This window comes from Apium graveolens, chromosome 11 (assembly GCF_009905375.1).
Source record: "Apium graveolens cultivar Ventura chromosome 11, ASM990537v1, whole genome shotgun sequence".
NCBI classification, from domain to species: Eukaryota; Viridiplantae; Streptophyta; class Magnoliopsida; order Apiales; family Apiaceae; genus Apium; species Apium graveolens.
Window position 1 is genome coordinate 79,822,824 of NC_133657.1, and position 15,688 is coordinate 79,838,511.

General features: G+C 35.1%; 2 protein-coding genes across 2 annotated transcripts; both read left to right on the plus strand.

Annotated features, from left to right (window-relative positions):
• The first annotated feature begins 629 nt into the window (after window positions 1-629).
• On the plus strand, window positions 630-7,721 carry LOC141697200 (putative ribosomal large subunit pseudouridine synthase SVR1, chloroplastic). The gene is made up of 10 exons (XM_074501481.1): window positions 630-1,159; window positions 1,415-1,494; window positions 1,649-1,749; window positions 1,832-1,904; window positions 2,007-2,100; window positions 2,190-2,238; window positions 2,540-2,690; window positions 4,838-4,894; window positions 5,906-5,961; window positions 7,244-7,721. The coding sequence occupies exons 1-10, from the start codon at window positions 697-699 to the stop codon at window positions 7,302-7,304; spliced, it is 1,185 nt and encodes a 394-aa protein (XP_074357582.1). The 5' UTR covers window positions 630-696; the 3' UTR covers window positions 7,305-7,721.
• A 4,575-nt stretch (window positions 7,722-12,296) lies between these two features.
• LOC141697324 (uncharacterized) lies at window positions 12,297-15,576 on the plus strand. Its single transcript, XM_074501624.1, has 4 exons — window positions 12,297-12,445; window positions 13,538-13,694; window positions 14,031-14,312; window positions 14,743-15,576. Exons 2-4 carry the CDS (start codon window positions 13,560-13,562, stop codon window positions 15,355-15,357), a joined length of 1,032 nt encoding a protein of 343 aa, XP_074357725.1. The 5' UTR covers window positions 12,297-12,445; window positions 13,538-13,559; the 3' UTR covers window positions 15,358-15,576.
• The last annotated feature ends 112 nt before the right edge of the window (window positions 15,577-15,688 follow it).

Below are 15,688 nucleotides of genomic sequence, written 5' to 3' on the forward strand. Positions count from 1 at the left end.
GCCCGAAAAAGCCCGGTTATAATATGATTATTCTAATATATTTTCTTATATATTTATAAATTCACATTTACTATAAATATAAATAATACTTTAAACACATATATATTTACATATTTGTGATTAATAATATTATTAATATACTTCGTTGCATAAATAATGAAAGAAAATATAATAGGTACACTATATATATTTGGATATCATTATTATGAATATTTGGATATCATTGTTATCATAACAATGATATCATTGTTATCATTGTTATCATTGTTTTGTTAACAATGATAAAACATATTATTTTATAAACATGTTTATTTTTTGCCGAGTTTAAATGTTTTTTCAACGAAGTAATGTTTTCATAAAATATTTCATGTAAACTAATACATTTTTACGATGATCTAGTTGCTAACACATGTATTCTTCGGAATCTCTAATAATACTCGATCCGATTTAAATTAGAAAAAAGCCCGGCCCGATCCGATCCGGCCCGAAAAATGGCCCGGTTAAGCCCGATTCGAGAGTCCAAACGGGTTCTGACATTTCCGGAAAGCCCGGCCCGGCTGGTTAAAATCAAAACCCGAAAAGTTCGGTCCAATCAAAGCCGGGGTTTTTAATGCCGGTCAAAACCCGGCCCGGTCTCTAGCAACAGCCAATTTGGGGGTGCGCATAATCCTCTAAATCTTTTCCGGGGACGGAGAGATGGCGTTAAGTTTGTCGTACGGCGTGTTAAACACCTCACTCCATCACTTATCCAAACCATTCTTTCTGAAACCTCGCTACCTCCGCACCCTAATCACTTGCTCCTCCTCCTCCTCTTCCAACAAATTCAACATCAGTTTTGCCCCTCCCAAGCCCAAACCCAACAACCCCACTCAACACTCTGACTCTCCCGAGGATTTCGCACAACAACTCTACATTCCCTGGATTGTTCGAGATGAAAACGGCAATCTCACTCTCCAATCCACCCCTCCAGCCCGTCTACTCCACGCTATTTCTGATGCTAAAACTGGCTCCCCTGTCTCCAACACCAAGACCAAAAAAAAGAAACACGAGGGTTTGAGTACGCCCGAACCCAAACATTCCAAAGCAGCTCGCAGGTTTTACAATGAGAATTTTCGGGATCCGCCTCAACGTCTCAGCAAGGTTCTCGCTGCTGCTGGAGGTCAGTTGCTGTAATTGTAACCTCGCTTTTTTATTTTTGACTAATATGGCTTATACCCGTACAATTCAGTATCCGCTAAGAAATTCTCGGGTGAGCCAGAATCGAATCCACAAACTGTTAACCACCTATCCAATCGGCCAACCTCGCTGATTTATTACTCCTTTTTAATTCCTAAATTTATGAATGTTAATTTACATATGTTTTGTTGTACTGTACATGCCTTATCAGTGTAGTAATGTTGGTTAATTTTGTTAGTGGCGTCGAGACGTACTAGTGAACAGCTAGTTTTTCAAGGCAAAGTTACGGTTAATGGTTCTGTCTGCAATGCCCCTCAGGTTAGAAACCTGGTTCAGCTCCGTGTCAGAATTTTTGTTTTACATTTTAGTTGAGATTCTTGAACCAATTACAAATATTGTACAAGGTTCTTTTTCCCCTATTAAAGAATATTAATATGGGTGTGGTGTCACATTAATTGGCAAATTTGGTCAGACTAAAGTTGATCCTGCTAGGGACATAATTTATGTTAACGGAAATCGTCTTCCCAAGAAACTTCCACCAAAGGTCTATCTTGCTCTCAACAAGCCAAAAGGGTTTGTCTTCTCAACTACTTTTTTTCATGTTTACCATCAAATTATGTACTTGTTGAGAATTTGTATATAATTTGCATTTTAGGTACATATGCTCATCGGGCGAGAATGAGACTAAATCAGTTATATCGCTGTTTGATGACTATTTAAAAAGCTGGGTATGTTTAAATATTTATTGTCCAAACTGTCTTGCTAGGAGTTTACGGGTAGTGTAATGCCTTTATTGTTGTCGTTGTTCATTCTTACTGTTGCTCATCCAGGACAAAAGAAATGCTGGACAACCAAAACCACGCCTTTTTACTGTCGGACGCCTTGATGTTGCCACAAGTGGGCTCATAATTGTAACTAATGATGGCAAGTATTGGAAAAATTCAAGATTTTATGACTTGAGATTTCATGAATGATAACTTGGATTAACTGTAGACAGCTGATTACTTTTGCAGGAGAATTTGCTCAACAAATTTCACACCCTTCCTCTAGTTTATCAAAGGAGTAAGTTTCCTTTTATTTTATTTTATGGGCTTTTGTATTTTTTAGTTATTTAGATGATTTTACATGTATTGCAATTCTAAGGAATTCGTTATAAAGCTTTAGACCTCTTGCAATACATGAATATAAAGTTGGAATAGCACTTAACCTATAGCACAAGTGTTGTTTTATTTTTTGCCAATTGTATTTGTGCTATATGTTGTTTCAACATATGATTTTATTTAGATGGATATGTAGATAGACTTCATTGGCATGATGCTAAGTCGTGTTTTGATGATCTACTTTGGACTATTTGTGGTTGTAGATACATTGCAACAATAGATGGTGCAGTCAATAAGCGGCATTTGGTAGCTATCAGTGAGGGGACAGTTGTTGATGGTGTACATTGCACCCCGGATGCTGTGGAACTACTACCACAACAGCCGGACATATCTAGAACTCGAATTCGTATTGTGGTAAATTAAATACATTTGGTTTTTGCATTTAACTGAAGATGTTAAGTTCTATTTGACACCTGTTTTGTGAATTGGAAGAGAGAAAACTGTGATTAGTATGCAGACACACACACACACATATATATATGTATACACATACATCCATATATAAACATATATTTATTTATTTTTTTCTTTTCTTTTCATTACTTACCATGAAGAGCATGAGCTCTTTTTGAAAGAAAAACAGAACATACTTACATATATGTTTATTTATTTTTAAAACTTACCATGAAGTTCATGAGCCATGAGCTCCTGTTATGAGGATAATAGAACTTGGTTTATATGCTTGGAATAGTATCATTATGTCGTGGAATTTTTCTTATGTTATACCATGCCCCTTCCTCGAAAGTCCATCTTGGATTTGCAGACCAAGATGAAGAGTGGACCAGTACGCGCCCCTAGCAACTATTTGGTGTGTTTATTATATGAGTTGTGGGACATGACCCTCTATACGTGTCAATTTTTTCCTGTTAATTTTTTATGTAGTTTTTGTAATATTGATCACATATTTGAACTATGGAAATGGCTTCTATGTTATTTGATGTTATTTCTGACGCATCCATATCATGCATGTATTTTGTAGTTTCTAATTTTGTTATGTGATGCACATCTTAATGAGATTGTTATTAGTGCTGCTTCCTTTTTCTTTTGCATCGCTGTTAATGTTGATTATATGTCCAAAATGATGTCCGGAAGCATTGAAAGGCTACGCCGAAAACGTTGCTCGACTCATTGGATATTGGTTTATGTGCTTGAGTCAGGGTAGATGGCATAGACGTTGCCATTTCAGCCTTTTGATGCTTTTGCACAACATAACAAAATGAGAAACCACAAAATACAGACGTGGTATCAATACATCAAAAAATAACATAAAAGCCATTTTTTATTTCAAATAAATGTAATCAATACAACAGAAACAAATAACAGGAAAAATAATGACGCAAAACTAAACCGAAAATCAGCCGCCCCTGCCACTTACTAGCCGAAGTTTTTTTCAAAATTTCTAAAACTACCCAGAATTAGTATAGGCTTAAACTCAAATTTAATTGAAATTTGACGCTAGTGGCACATTGGACTCGGCTCGGAGTGCAATGTGAACTTTCAAACTTTCCTGAAAGAGCCTACCAAAATTTAATCTAGTGTTGCTTGTCGTGGTAACGTAATGTTGCTCAAGTCCTACCTGTGGTAGTTTTTACCATTTAAATTTGATTGTAGTATTTTCACCAAAGGACCAACTATCCGCCAAATGTTCCTATGCCAGTGACATTAACTGCGGGGAGAAAGTCACCTTAGCACAAGAGTGTCTGTGCGTATAAAATTTTTACACTTTAACCTCGTATAAGGAATTCGTTATGTCCGCTAATATTTTAGACAGATCACTTTTGGCTTGCAGAACAAGTCTTTTGTTATGGGGTTTATATACACTATTGGCTTGTCTAGACGAACGAGACTCTGCCAAGCACACCATGCATAATGGAAGTCGGGACATGGTCTATGCTCGCAGCATTTAGTGAATTTAGTCATATTATTATCTCGAAACAGTTAGCTGGGAAATCATGTTGAGATAATTCGAGAGGTAGGTTATCAGTTATCACATATAAGATTAAAGCTTCCACAAAGTTCAAATATTTAGAAAATTATATATATATATATATATATATATATATATATATATTGAACCCTGTTGTCTGGAAAAGTCATCGTGCTTGTACTTTAGTAACAATAGTCAACTGCCTAAATGAGTAACTGCATCAGATCTTTTGTTACTTTTTGTAGTCAAATAATAATTATGAGAACATGTAAGACGAGTTGTAACATTCCAGTCCCACCCGAAACATGGATTTCTCATATTGCATCACATAGGCAAACTTTATATCTTATAAGTGAGGGTTAAGAATAAGTTTTTAATTAATTACACACGACCGCATCAGGAATCGAACTCTTGACCTCCCGCAAGGGGGACAAGAGCTCAACCACTGCACCAACCCTTTATTGGCACAGTTCGACAAATTATCTTCTTGTATGTGTGCATTTGCTTTTGCATTAAATCTTATAAGTGAGGGTTAAGAATAAGTTTTTAATTATTTGATCCTATATTTCTGCAGGTTCACGAGGGACGAAATCATGAAGTTAGAGAACTTGTGAAAAATGCAGGACTTGGTGTTAGTTTCTGTTCTTAAAGAATTATTATTTTATATCCAAAAAATTGCTGCTTTACATGACTTATATTGAAATTCGAAGTTTAAAGAAGTGTTAAGAATAAGTAAATGGTCGACAGACCCAGCATATAACTCTTCTAGGCGAAAGTGTACTCGCTTTAAGCAGAGCCTAGACACCTCATAATAGAGATAGTAAAGCCTTAAAGAGGTCAATTTTGGTGTGATCTGGCTCAACCTGGATCTTTTGAACATACACTAAAGAGAACTCTGATTATCCTTATTATAATTTGAGCATTTAAGTTGTATATAAGAAAAAGTTAGCAAATGGCATCAATTAGTCATCTAGTGCACGGTGGAGCTTGAACTCTTTAAGTAAAAAATTAGTGCTATTCCCCAATATCATAATATGTATATATTGAGTATTGTTGACAGCAGTCAAGTACTTGTTTAATGTAAGTTGTGTGATAATGTTTGATTCTATTCCATAAACTTGAATAAAACATTAGACCTAGTATACCTGATTAAACAGAAGCAGGAGGCGTTTTTCTTTGTTACTAAATAAGGAGAGCGGTAGTAAAATCAATCAGGAAGGCTAGTTGCCATGTTCTCATGCCAGATTTGTTCACCGCAGCTCAAATCTGTTTGTTCTAACCCATGTATATTTTGACCTGAACTATTAGAGGTAGGTTAGAATAATGAGACCTTTGTACGAACCTGATTGGAGATGGTACTAAATGATATTCAAACTCTTAATTGCTCGTCAGTTTAGGTTACAAAGTCGACTGCAGAAATTTACATTTTCCTAGCATGTTTAGGATGCAGGTCTTTCCTGTTTGTTCTGAAAGCAAGGTATGGAAGTATGGAAAGTAACAGTATAGTGACAGTTTACCATTTTCTGCATTGTAATGTCATACTCTGGATACAACCTACTCTATTAGTGTATTGTTTCTATGGAGTAATAAGTTAAATCGCTCGTCTTTCGCAATTACTAAGTCCACTATCTACTTCCCACAGATCTATGCATTAAAGCGTGTACGAATTGGAGCCTTCAGGCTTCCACCTGATCTTATGTAAGTACTATCTTCATATTTGTGTTGTTTTTTGGATTATCAGTCACCATTTTAAATTGTTTAATGAAATTGAAAGGGACAAGGAAACAAGGACAATGCTCCATTATACACATACACCCTTCGCTCCCGAATCATCTATATTAATTTACTAGTTGTGTGCTTAAATGACAAGTAAAAACCATGTGTATATATCTGCATAGTGCATACAATACATATTTGATTCTACATTCATTTTTTAGTTATGTTTTTATTTAAGAATATGAGTGTAATATTAGCATGTGGACTGGATTGTGTCACCTATCTTGCAACCAGAACATCTATCTTGCAACCAGAAGATGCTCTTGCAGCTAAAAATGTAAAGTAGTGATTTTTGTTGCCCAATTTCATATATTATATCCTGGTTTCCCAAGTCCCTCGAGTTTCATTTACCAATTTCATATATTAAATCCTGGTTTCCCATTTGCAAATGTCAAACCTAAGTTTCAATTATGGGTTTTTATATTTGTGCTTTCCTCTTTCCAGAAGACTTATAGCTGATTTACGTTATTTTAAGATGCTCATTCTCGAACTAGGAAGCACTGTAACTGCATATGTTACAATATTTTAATCACATCTAGGCTGACCAAGCTGAGGTTATGTAAAGCCATAAGCTAGTAGTGACTTTTCTTTTTAACCTTCAACGCTGCTGCTCACATATTATTTTCAGATTAGCAGCCCAAAAGAGAAGCTTTTTATTCTTATTAACATTTGCCACTCGCAACATATACAAAGCTGTTGCTCAAATATTATATTTAGTTGAGCAGTCCGAAAGGGAAGCTTTGTTTTTTAGTAACATTTGATATCGACGACATATTGACTACAGGAATTTAGTTTTGGGACTTGATCTGAAATTACCCCAGTAATTATAATATCAGAAAAATTGCATATCGGCTGATGTTGGTCAATAAAAGTTTGCCTGTGTCTTCTAGTCTGACCTACATAATGCGAATTGATATTGGTCCATAGAAGTATATTTCTTAGCTAACCTAAAATATGGAAATTGATTAAAATGGGTAGCAAATCATGCGTCCTCTGTTTTGTATGTTGTAGACTGCCCTAACTATTTGTATATATTAATAAACTTTTTTCACGCCACTGGCTTGACAGAATGTATATACATTAATATACTTTTTTTACGTCACTTGCTTGACAGAATGAAGATCATAAACGTAAAGCATAAACCTGATTGGTACAATTTTTCTTTTCCAACAAATGAGTCAGTTTTGCTATGTTGTTTTTGCAGTCTTGGGAAGCATATGGAATTGAAGCAAACTCATCTTAAAGCATTGGGTTGGAAGAGTTAGAGAAATAGATAAAAAGCAATTTCTGCACTATGCCGCTCTAATGAAGTGGAAGCATACTGATAAAATATCATTTAGATCTTACTGGTGTCTGCCTACTTTGCCCATATCTATGAAATTTTTGTTCCTTGCCGTAAGCATTGAATGAAGAATTGTAAGTGAGGGGATAAATTCTGCTTCCCATTCTTCCCGACAGCCACAAAGGAAATAGCAACAGTAAAGTACAAGATTGCGACAATGGTCATATCTGCCAAAGTTCAGTTCTCATGTAAGTAAGCGTAGATCTTAGATACGCTGTATTGCTATAAGTGCAGACAGATGGACGGTAACATTTGTTACACGGTTGTACTCCCAGTGGACGAACTTTATGATTTACTTTAGTTCCAACTGCATGTATACTATTCAGTTGATTCCCTGGTATTTCTAGATCGACCTTTTGTTTGGGTATTTATATATTTTTGAGTGTAAGGGGACGGGAGGGAAAACGGAATCCTAGACCAACATTAGGACTTAGGAGCTCGCATGATGGCTGTCTAATTCTATATGCAGTACAATTTTTTCCCACATATATGCATATACTACTGTCAAATACCTTTAAATTGACACATTTTTTGAGATCTCAATTTGGATCCAAAATTATGTGGCCTCGTGTTTCAGTTGGTAGTTCTGTTATTGTTTTTAGTCGTCATAGGTATAACCTAATTAGTTTTGGCCAAGCAGCCGGCGATGTGATTCTTCCTCTAAAATATATAGAAATAGACACCTGTATTTACTGTATTTTGTGCTTTGAGCTACCGGATTTTGTTAAGGTCAAATATATGCAGGATGATAGGGCGGAAGTGTAAATGAGTCTAATTGTTTGTGAGTTATTTGAGTTCAGCCCGTGGAATATCCCAAGTTGACTTAACAAAGATCGGTTCGAACTTGTACTATTCAAATTTTTCTTGTGCTCAAGCTTAAACTACCCGGCTCATGAACATAATCGAACTTTCAATAATATTTATTAATATTTAACATACATAATCGAGTTAAAGGTCGAACTTATAATTTTATAACCTCCATCAACATTTTGTAGATTCATATACAAACTTTGAGTTTCGAGCTTAAAATTCATGGTTAGATTGGACTCGAGCTTTAAATTTATGATTCTATTGGGACCAAAACATGAATCCAGGTTATAGAACTCAAAACCTGGCAGTACACCGGACCGGGCTCAGCTTTAATTACTCCACTATGTACTGAATCTGAAAACCCCAGTGTCCAGTGATGGCTCGTAGGCTGCAGCTTGTGGCTTCTGATGTTGACGAGCTGTTTAAAATTATTGTAAACCCAAGTGATACACAATCAATCACATGTTAAGTCTAGATTTTGGATTTTGCGATCCTACTTTCTAATTATAAAAAATGACAGCCTGTGATGTGTATTCATTCAAGTTATTTATGATCATCTTGGTAAGAAATTGGTATACTACTTTGATCAGCGGTCCTGGTATGCTTTTTTTGATTTTTTTTTTAAACGGGGACGGTAAATTTACATGCTCGTATATATTTAATACTCCCTCTATTTTTATATAACAGTTAATTTAGAAAAGTCAGCATGTTTTTAATTAATGATTGTTCCCGTTTTTTAATAGAATAAACATGAGTTGTTTCTTCCTTAATCCTTTTTTAAAGTTTCACGATTTTATCAATGTACGAGTGACCCCTTTTATTATAGGCAAAAGTGGAATTGTTTTTTATATTAATTACGGTTTAATTGTAAAGATAAGGATACGTGTGCATGATGCATAAATGACTATTATATCTCATATGTTGTTTGCAGACGATTATTATATTTTCACTAAAGCTACCAGTTAAAGTGCTAACAATCTTTTGCAGATGCTAAAATTGTTTGAAGCTGCATCAGGACAGCAAATCAATGTGAATAAGTGTTGGGTCTTTTTTAGCAAGAACACCCCAAGCTCTCTGAAAGCCGAGTTATGTCCGCAGCTAAGATTCACAGAAGCTGGTGATCATAGTTTGTATCTAGATCTTCCTAATACAGTTGGGAGAAATAAGTCTTCCATATTTGATATTTGAAAGAGAAGCTGCAGCATCACTTTCCAAAGGTGGTAAAGAAATTGTTCTAAAGACTGTCGCTCAAACTCTCCCTAACTACACAACGGGAGTATTTTTATTGCCTCTAGATCTGTGTCAACAACTTGAGCGGCTAATGTGTAAATTTTGGTGGAAGACAGACTCAAAGAAAGACAGAGGCATTCATTGAAAAAGCAGGAGCAGCAGGTGGTATGGGGTTTAGAAGTATGAGAGACTTCAACATAGCTTTACTGGGTAATCAAGGTTGGAGGTTGCTAAAATATTCGGAAAAGCTAGTGAGCAAAGTATACAAGGCACGGTATTCTCCTCACGCTTCCTTTGTAAATGCTATATTTGGAGAAGTGTGATAGAGTCTCGGGCAATCATCAGGAAAGGAGTAGGATGTAGGGTTGGAAACGGGGAATCAATCAACATTTTGGAAGACCATACTAGATCCAGAATCTGTTCTACATGTGTTCGTGTTATGCCCTCATACTAGATCCAGTTGGGAAAAATTTCAGAATTTACATGTTCAAGGGAAATGTCATTCATTTGCAGAATGGCTTCAGTTAGTTTTTCAACAGCAGAGCAATGACGAGGTATGTAGCATTGCTACAATTACGTGGATGTTACGGAAAAGAAGAAACGAGCTCCTATGGAACCAACGAAGTCGGGAGTGGTTCGATCAGTATTTTCAGTTCTTAACCAATGGAGAAGTGTTCAAGACCACACATTCGATCGCTTTCTGGGATATATGTCAGAAGACGACGGAGAGGAACACTGGAGCTTACCATTACCCGGGAGGGTTAAGGTAAATACTGACGCAGCCATATTTGAGAAAACTGGGTATTATAGTTATGTTTTTGCAGCTCGAGATCACCAAGGTAGCCTAGTTGAAGCTTGAGCAAGATGTGCGAGAGTGAGTCCAAGTGCAGAACTAGCAGAAGCAATGGGGATTCGGGAATCACTTAGTTGGAAAAAAACCAGAGAATACATTAATGTGGTACTGGAATCTGATAGCTTGCAGGTTGTATAGGCCATCCGTAACTCTTTCATGGGTTATTCCTACTTAGGGAGAGTGATAAAGGAGTGTCGAGTTCTACTAACAAGCCTGGGTATTTAAATTCGTCAAACGGTTCGGGAACAAAGTTACTCACCACCTAGCTTAGCATATATGGAGAATGTAAGATATCCATTCTGATTTATATGATGTAATGTTGAATGATTTGAGTGCTTAATAAAATTCAACACTTTATGGCAAAAAAAAAAAAAATAGAGGGAGTATATTTAAACTTCACTCAAGATGGATGTACTATAATAAGTGAACAAAGCAGTGATGGCCTGATGGGTGCTGAAATGTGTTTCAATTTTATATGAACAGGCTGAGCTCAATGAATTATGTTCATTATTTAAAGGTTTCTTAATTATTTGGGCTACAAGTCTACAACCTATAACTATTAACTAATCAAAATGTCATGAATTCGTGGCATTGAAAACATATTTTGAAAATAAATTTGAATTCTTAGGTATTATTATTAAAATAATTTTAATTTTTTCTTTCAAAAATCATTTCTTGTTTATATAGTTGACTTTTATTGCTCATAAAATTTATTTGAAAAAGATAACACTTATTAGCATATTTGCAGTTAAAAAGTTAATTAAGAAATTCAGGTTTTACGTTAAGGATTAAGGATGGAGATTTATTACTTTAAATTTTAAATGTAAATATGTGACACTAGTCAAAAAACTAATTAATTGAGGATTAAGGGTAGATTTTTGTTTTCTTTTGTCAGAATTAACGGTAGATTTGTAGTACAAGTTTTTATGTTTTTTAGAGAAAGTATTTGATGTTGAAAACAACTTTAAAAGTTAAAAAATATGATTAAAAACCATTTAAAATATAATTAATAAAATGAATAATACATAAACAAAACAAACAAACAAGTAAGTAATATTATATATATATACTAAATATTTTACCAATTTGATTTTTAAATCTAATTAATCTTTATGAGTTATTTTTGAGTTGTATATTTAATAATAAATAAAATACTAAAATTTGTGTTCCTAATAAATCTTAATTGGTTCATTAGCTAAGATCCTAATTTTCAAAAATAAGATTATAAGGAAATTAAAATATGTAAAGGGGCAAAAAAAGAATGCCAAAGGAAGTAAAGTGTTATTCCAAAATTGAAAATTGAAAATTGAAAATTGAAAGTCCAGATAATAAGGAGCAGTGTTCTAAAAAGGGAAAATAAGAATTATTAGGTGGAGGGACCTTTTATTAATTAATCGGATAATGGGTGATTAATCGGATTGATTAACCGGAGTATTAATCGGAAGTAATTTATTTAGTAAATAATAATAAATAATCCAATTTAAATGACCTTTCATAAGATTTATAAAAATAAAACTAAATATCATTAATTTAAGATTTTCATAGTTAGAAAATTACTACTTACTCATTTAAACTTTAAGATTTAATCATTATTGAATAAATTTAGAATAACTTTAGATTGTGAATCGATCGAGTAAACGAGTTGAGTGTTGAAATTTACGAGTAATTCAATTAGAAATTTGTGGAGATAATTTACGGATATAAGAATATATGATTGTTTTTGTATGTAAAATAATGGATATATTGATATATTATTGTTAATATTGATTATTAAATTTTAAATATTAATTATTATTTTCAAAAAACTATAAATTTTATGTAAAAAAATTATTTTTATTTTTAAACTTTGACCGATTCGACCGATTTTTAACCCAATTTGATCGATTTTTCCCGAATTGTCCGACTTTTGACCGATTTTTAAGAAACCGTATTTTGACCTGATTAACGATTAATCGAGACGGTCCGAATTAATCGGTTAATCGGCCTATTTTTAAAACTGAGTATAAAAAAAGGGAGCCCAAATCCCCGGGGCAGACCCTGTTTCTACTTAAACAGGAGAAAGATTAGGGCGTGTGGCTGTCACGGCGTTTTTCCACACCTGGGCGATTCCATTCTTCTCATTTCTCTCTCGCTCTCACACCTACCTAACTCACAATTCATCAATCGATCAGGTTTTTTTCATCAATTCATCCCTTGTTTTCATTTTCTTAATCACGTTTTCATTTTGATTCTTCCTTGTTTTTTTTGTGAATTACTTACAGATCTTCCCCTTTTTTTTTATTGTAAACGCCTCATCATTTTGCATTTCAGATTTACACACACGCGATTGTTTAATTGTAATCGATATACAGCTACTTTGGATATGTGGATCTTACGTTTCGTTTGACTTGCCTGTTTCACCCCCCCTACTAATTTTATTGCTGATTTTTTATCTAGTTTAATTTTACTATATGTTTGTATAATTATATGCCTTGTTCCTTATGTTTGGCTGTTGAATTCATTATCAAGTCGTTTACATGTTTTCGAGATTATTTTCTTCCTGTTATTGGATTTTTATTCAGCTTACCGTTATGTGTGCTCGTGGACCTCCTTATAACTTCCTTTAGAATTTTCCTGCCTGATTTTAGTTATCTTTCTGTTTGCTCACTTGTCACTTAGGTACGTACTTGTGCTTTACTCACTTGTCGGTTGTAGTTTCTTGTTCAATTGTGCCTTGTTCGTTGACCAAAATACTGCGCTTTTGATCGCATAAGTAATTACCTTCCTGTCTGTCTATACTTGTGCTTGTACCTTCTTTTTACATCTTTTCTTCTCCGTACATTACCATGTTTGATTATATTAAGTTTCGACTATCTTTTTGCCTTCATAGTTTCTTGCTTGTGGCACATGTAGTTTCCGAGGATATGTTTGTTTCTGATTGTTTAATTTTTACGGTACTACTATCATCTTTCTAAATGTTTAGTATTAAACTTAAAAAGCGGTACGACTGTTTGAGCTCTATTTGTGTATAGCCTCCTCACGTGTCATCATATATGGCGCATCTTTTAATTTGACTTTTGAGTTCCAACATACTTGTCCTATTATTTTCCTTTCCAGTTATTAGCACCTTTTTTACGTGACATGCAGATTTTGTTTATATGGAAATAACTTTAAGTCTATGTATTTTTTTTTATTCTTTTATTTTTAATTTTTTGTATTGTATGAGATTATGGTAGTAAATTAATAATGTGCTGCTAGTTATACGATACTTTTTTCCTCTCAAGGTTATTTGACAGGGCAAACCAAATGGATCTCTTCTTCAGAGCCATGGCTGAGGAGTCTTCACCTTGTCAGGAAGACATTGTAAGGTGTCCATTCCTGCGGAACATCAATGAACCCACCAATTTCTCCTTTTCCTCATCCATGGCCTTCCCACTGCCTGTACGTCATAGTTCTTGCCTCCTTGCTGTAAAACATCTCTCGAGTTTAACTCTTTATCTAATCATGCTTCTGTTTCCTCATTTATCTAGTATGCAATACAATCACAGAAGGAAAATCTTATTGATCCAAAAATACTACTTTACAACTAATTCTTGGCCCAAGATGGGTGTGTAGTTATTTGAATCTTATCTTTAATAACAAAGTCAGCTTTGTTGTTTGAGTTAAGATTGGTATACCTCAAAAATTACTTGTTCATAACAATAGTGCCTTGACATTTTTTTCATGGTAACTTATTGTACGATAGTACCTTATTGTGTTATCTTTCCATCTTATCAGGCTAGGGATTCTAAAGGCCCTATATTTGAGGATGGTCCCAATTTTGATATGGCTTTCAGGCTATTCCATGGGCAAGATGGTGTTGTCCCGCTTTCTGGAAGGTCTTTCTTTCAGGCGGAAAAAATCGTATCTGAACCGACTGAACCAAAGTTTAATCCTCTAGCAGCAAAAGCAGCCACCATTAGTCTGTCAGCTTTTGGACCTGGTGGACCCTTTGCATTTGACTCATTTTCTGAGATGTGGAAGAATAAAAAAAAGAATAATAAACCGTCTTCCTCAAAGGTAAACTTCTCGATCTTTACCTGACTGTGCCTTAGAACTTTGGAGGAAATTTGTTTGATTAATATGCTTTGTTATACCAGTTTTTTCAGATTATATATTTTCTGTTGCATTAGTTTGTTGTAGGGGAGGGGGGAGGGGGGATAGGGTGGTGAAAAATACAAGTCATAACCTTGTCATGGGGGTAGGGACGAGTCTTTGCCTCTAGGTTACCTTGAACTCTCTATTTTACCAGCTTTTAAGTGCACAAATCCGAATATTTTAAGTTATGCAGACAAAGATAATTTGCTTTGCTAATTTGCGACTTATTTTGTGTGCGTATGCTACTCCATTGTTGAGGATTATTAGGAGATCCTTGGCTACAATGCATCATATTGTGGATAAATAAGTAACAATTTTTGCCGACAAGCTGCTTTTTTATTATTGTTCTCAGGGAGGTGGTTCAAAGCATGAGGCTATGTCTAATGAGTGGCTACAAACTGGGAATTGTCCAATGGCCAAATCATTCAGAGCAGTGAGTCATGTCCTGCCACTTGTGGCAAAAGCTCTGCAGCCCCCTGCTGGCATAAGTATGAAGTGCCCCCCTGCAATAGTTGCAGCAAGGGCTGCTATATCACGGACTGCCCTAGCCAAAAATCTCAGGCCACAACCACTACCAGCAAAAATACTTGCAATTGGCGCTCTGGGCATGGCGGCAAACGTTCCTCTAGGTGTTTGGAGAGAACACACAGAAAAATTTTCACTCTCTTGGTTTGTGGCTGTCCATGCTGCTGTTCCATTCATAGGCATGCTTAGGAAATCGGTGTTAATGCCTAAAACAGCCATGGCATTGACAATTGCAGCATCAATCCTAGGACAGGTTATTGGCTCTAGGGCAGAGCGATATAGGCTGAAGGCAATTGCTGAGAAAAAGTTGGCTCCTACATATACCTCTATCCCTGTGTCTGATCTGAGAGTAGACAATGCTGGACATTGTGGAAATACTGCTGAGTGGAAGACAGTTCCAATGGAGAGTGCAAGCTCATCTTCGTCAACTGAGGTCTTCTGATATAAAGTGTCTATGATCTTTTCCTATACTACTATGTGTTGCAGAGGCTGCTGTGTGGCTGTCTGTTTGTGTGTTTTTTTTTCACAATTTGGAGTTGTCAAGAGAAGAGTTGTCATTCACCGACTCGATTGTCATTGAACCTGAAAGGTATTATAAACTTGGTAATAGCAGCTGATCCCAACTAAAGTATAAAATATTGTGCAGCTTTGATTTGAATAAGTGTCTCACCTTTCCAGGAAATCTGACTCTAATTTGTATTTTACTATGATATCACTAAAGCCATCTTGATTTATTTTCATTTCAAGATTAAAAATATAATTATGACAAAATG

Bases quoted from the DNA above. Each gene is read 5' to 3' on its own strand.
- LOC141697200 (XM_074501481.1), top strand. From the start codon at position 697: ATGGCGTTAAGTTTGTCGTACGGCGTGTTAAACACCTCACTCCATCAC. The intron at 1,160-1,414 runs GTCAGTTGCTGT...TAATTTTGTTAG, and splicing joins GGTTCTCGCTGCTGCTGGAG to TGGCGTCGAGACGTACTAGT. The intron at 2,239-2,539 runs GTAAGTTTCCTT...TTGTGGTTGTAG, and splicing joins TCCTCTAGTTTATCAAAGGA to ATACATTGCAACAATAGATG.
- LOC141697324 (XM_074501624.1), top strand. From the start codon at position 13,560: ATGGATCTCTTCTTCAGAGCCATGGCTGAGGAGTCTTCACCTTGTCAG. The intron at 13,695-14,030 runs GTACGTCATAGT...CCATCTTATCAG, and splicing joins CCATGGCCTTCCCACTGCCT to GCTAGGGATTCTAAAGGCCC. The intron at 14,313-14,742 runs GTAAACTTCTCG...TATTGTTCTCAG, and splicing joins ATAAACCGTCTTCCTCAAAG to GGAGGTGGTTCAAAGCATGA.